The sequence below is a fragment of the Colobus angolensis genome, unplaced genomic scaffold (assembly GCF_000951035.1).
Source record: "Colobus angolensis palliatus isolate OR3802 unplaced genomic scaffold, Cang.pa_1.0 Scaffold12, whole genome shotgun sequence".
Taxonomy (NCBI): Eukaryota; Metazoa; Chordata; class Mammalia; order Primates; family Cercopithecidae; genus Colobus; species Colobus angolensis.
This window is the reverse complement of record NW_012113141.1, coordinates 1,752,419-1,756,094: the sequence shown is the minus strand read 5'-3', so window position 1 is coordinate 1,756,094 and position 3,676 is coordinate 1,752,419. Positions and strand designations below refer to the sequence as shown.

Here is a 3,676-nt window from a genome sequence, read left to right as displayed (position 1 = left end):
GCACTACAGCCTGGGTGACAGGGTGAGACTCCGTCTCAAAAAAAGGGCTAAAACTTGAAATGGTTGACCAGAGCCCTTAAATGTGTCATCTTTGCAAATCTGATATATTGGCTAAAATAGTTTAATCAGATCATTTTCTGATTACAAAGGATAACGCAAATTTATTATAACTATAATTTATTTTAGCCTATTTTTCATTAGCTGCCCAATCTTTTTTATTTCATATTGAGATGGAGTTTCACTATGTTGCCCAGGCTGGCCTCGGACTCCTGGGCTCATGCAATTCTCCCACCTCAGTCCCTCAAAGTGCTGTAGTGACTGTGCCTAGTCTATGTATTTATTTATTAAGTGATTATTACAAGGATGGCACCATTAGGAATTACTTCAATTTATGGCAACTGCGTACTCTTTTTATTTTTTGAGACAGAGTCTCACTCTGTTGCCCAGGCTGCAGTGCAGTGGTGCAATCTTGCCTCACTACAACCTCTGCTTGCTGGGTTCAAGAGATTCTCCTGCCTCAGCATCCTGAGTAGCTGGGATTACAGGAGCCTATCACCTAGCCTGACTAATTTTCTGTGTTTTTAGTACAGATGGGGTTTCACTATGTTGGCCAGGCTGGTCTCAAACTCCTGACACCTCAGGTGATCCACCTGCCTCAGCCTCCCAAAGTGCTGCGATTACAGGCATGAGCCACTGCACCCAGCCAGGCAACTGCTTAAAAAAAAGATAATGTCATATAGCATCTAATTTTAAGGACATCTGCTTATTGGAATAATTAACGTTGGAAAAAAAAATCCCAACAACTTGGACATATTTTAATATTTATAACATGTTTTATATGAAAACTAATAAGCATGGACTTTATGTTTTATAATTGCCTCAGTAATCCTCAAAGGTCTCTAGTCTTCCTTGATTTTCATCTTACCAGCTGGTGAACAATGACCTTCTGGTTCAAAGAAGCATGACTGATTTTTCCAATATAATTTAGAAAACAAAAGAACATAAGATATGTTGATAAGATAAAATAATTAAACACAATAATTTTAGATATGATTTTGTACAGGGCACTACAAAATTAATTATGTTGGAAATTCTATTTTTAAGGAGTGAAGCAATTACACACTTACAGATAAAAGTTTTCAATTGTTTTGAAAACTAACATGTTGTAAAGCAAACTAAACTACATGTTGTAAAGCTGCTCTAAAATAATGATACAGGCTAGGTGAAATGGCTCATGCCTGTAATCCCAGCACTTTGGGAGGCCAAGACAAGTGGATCACCTGAGGTCCGGAGTTCAAGATCAGACTGGTCAACATGGGAAAACCCTGTCTCTACTAAAAATACAAAAATTAGCCGGGGTTGGTGGCGTGCAACTGTAATTCCGGCTACTCAGGAGGCTGAGGGAGGGGAACTGCTCAAACCCGGGAGGCGGAGGTTGCAGTGAGCCAACATTGAGCCACTGTACTCCAGCCTGGGTGACAGAGGGAGACTGTCTCAATAAATAAATGGGCCGGGCACGGTGGGCTCACACCTGTAATCCCAGCAATTTGTGAGGCTGAGGCAGGTGGATCACTTGAGGTTGGGAGTTTGAGACCAGCCTGGCCAACATGGTAAAACCTTGTCTCTACTAAAAATACAAAAAATTAGCCAGGCGTTGTGGCAGATGCTTGTAATCCCAGCTACCCTGGAGGGAGGCAGGAGAATTGCTTGAGCCTGGGAGGCAGAGGTTGCAGTCAGCTGAGATTGTGCCATTGCATTCCTTCCTGGGCAACAAAGTGAGACTCTGTCTCAAAAATAGATATATAAAATAAGTAATAAAATAATGATACAAAAAATAGATTAATAATGAAAAGTTAAACAACAATTATTTTCTCTTACAACTCAAACACCAGTTAAATTTTTAATCTCTTTAAATGGTATTAAATGCTATTTTAATTCTAGAGAAGATAATAAAGCATTACCTCATCCCCAAAAGAGTCAACTAGACATTATGGATATCCTGAAGAAAGAACATACCACACTACTTATGAAAGCGTCTTAGGGAAAAAACAGAACTGAACTTAATTAAAAATTTAGACCCAACAATCAATTTAAATGAAATACAGGGAATAGAGGAACGCATAAACCATAGCAGGGAAATGCAATCAGCAAAAGTGAGTCTGTACGGAAACTTTAGAGGACAAATCATCTATTTTTTTCCCAAGAAGTAGATTACAAGAAAAAAAACAACAAAAACTCAAAAAAAACAAGCAATGAAAAAGAGGCATTTGGGGCTGGGCGCAGTGGCTCATGCCTGTAATCCCAGCACTTTGGGAGGCTGAGGCAGGTGGATCACCTGAAGTCGGGAGTTCCAGTCCAGTCTGGCCAACATGGTGAAACCCCATCTCTACTAAAAATGCAAAAATTAGCTGGGCAGGTGCCTGTAATCCCAGCTACTGGAGAGGCTGAGGCAGGAGAATTGCTTAAACCCAGGAGACAGAGGTTGCAGTGAGCCACCATCACGCCAATGCACTCCAGCATGGGTAACAGAGCGAAACTCTGTCTCAAAAAAAAACCAAAAAACAAAAAATGTAAAAAACAAAGAAAAAAGATTTCAGAGATATATTAACTAGTCATAATATGTGGACCTTACATGGATCTTATTTCAAACTGAAAACATTACCTCAAATGAATGTTCTTTATTATCCTCTAATCTGTAGTCCAACAGGACACTCAAAGACATGATGCTACAATCAAACTTGCCACTTTTTGCAGCCCAATTTGGATGTACAATGATAGCTGGTTCATCAGGCAAAATATATCTTCTTTCTCGACGCTGGCGTTCCATTTCCTCTTGACGTTTCCTTTCTTCTTCCTAAATATTTCAAATTTCAAGTCAAGGTTAAATCTGCAAGTATGATGTATATACACATCCAAGATGAATATACATTGACTATATACTACATAAAGGAACAAAATTCCCATGACTCTTCATGGTGGTTACACCAACCATAAGGATTAAGAAGGGAGGAAAGTTCAAATTCACTAAGCGTAGTAAGCTTTGATGGCTCTTAACTCTCTTTTGGATTTCCCAGCATAAGAAACTGCCTTGTAAAGAGGGGGAAAGTTATCTATATTGAGATTATATAAATTAGAAAATTCTGGGAAAATAGTAGTGGTAGTATAGGTTTTAGATCTTCCTGAAACCTCACACTAAAAAGACAAAGCAATATAGATATCAAAATCAAAAACCGATAGCATTCATAACAAAACTAAGTGACAAGGTATCCCCACAAACCAATATACAAATGGGGGGGAAAAGGCCAAAAGACCTATGTGTTACTGGTGAATGTGTCCAAAGAAAGCATAAGAAGCAATGGGAGAACAAGAAAACCAAAAAACAGCCAGTAGGTATTTACTGGAAAGCGCAGCAGCTGAAACTAGGCAAAATTTTACCCCTAACAAGAGAGTGAATAGAGAATTTATTTTAAGATCTGAAGAGGCCTAGGCCACTCTAGCCTTACAAACTTGCAAAGCTCATTTACCAGGGCCCTATACTGAGGAGAAACTGCTGGGAGTAGGAGGGGAACAACAAAGACATAGGAAAACGCCCAGATAAAAAGTGATAAAGGGCGGCCGGGCGCGGTGGCTCAAGCCTGTAATCCCAGCACTTTGGGAGGCCGAGACGGGCGGATCA

General features: G+C 39.7%; 1 protein-coding gene across 1 annotated transcript in view; it reads right to left on the bottom strand.

Moving 5' to 3' along the window:
• The window catches only part of CCAR1 (cell division cycle and apoptosis regulator 1), a 103,382-nt gene that overhangs the window by 40,478 nt on the left and 59,228 nt on the right, over positions 1-3,676 (bottom strand). Inside the window, 1 exon segment of the mRNA XM_011929432.1 lies at positions 2,651-2,854. Coding sequence (XP_011784822.1) covers positions 2,651-2,854 — 204 coding nt within the window.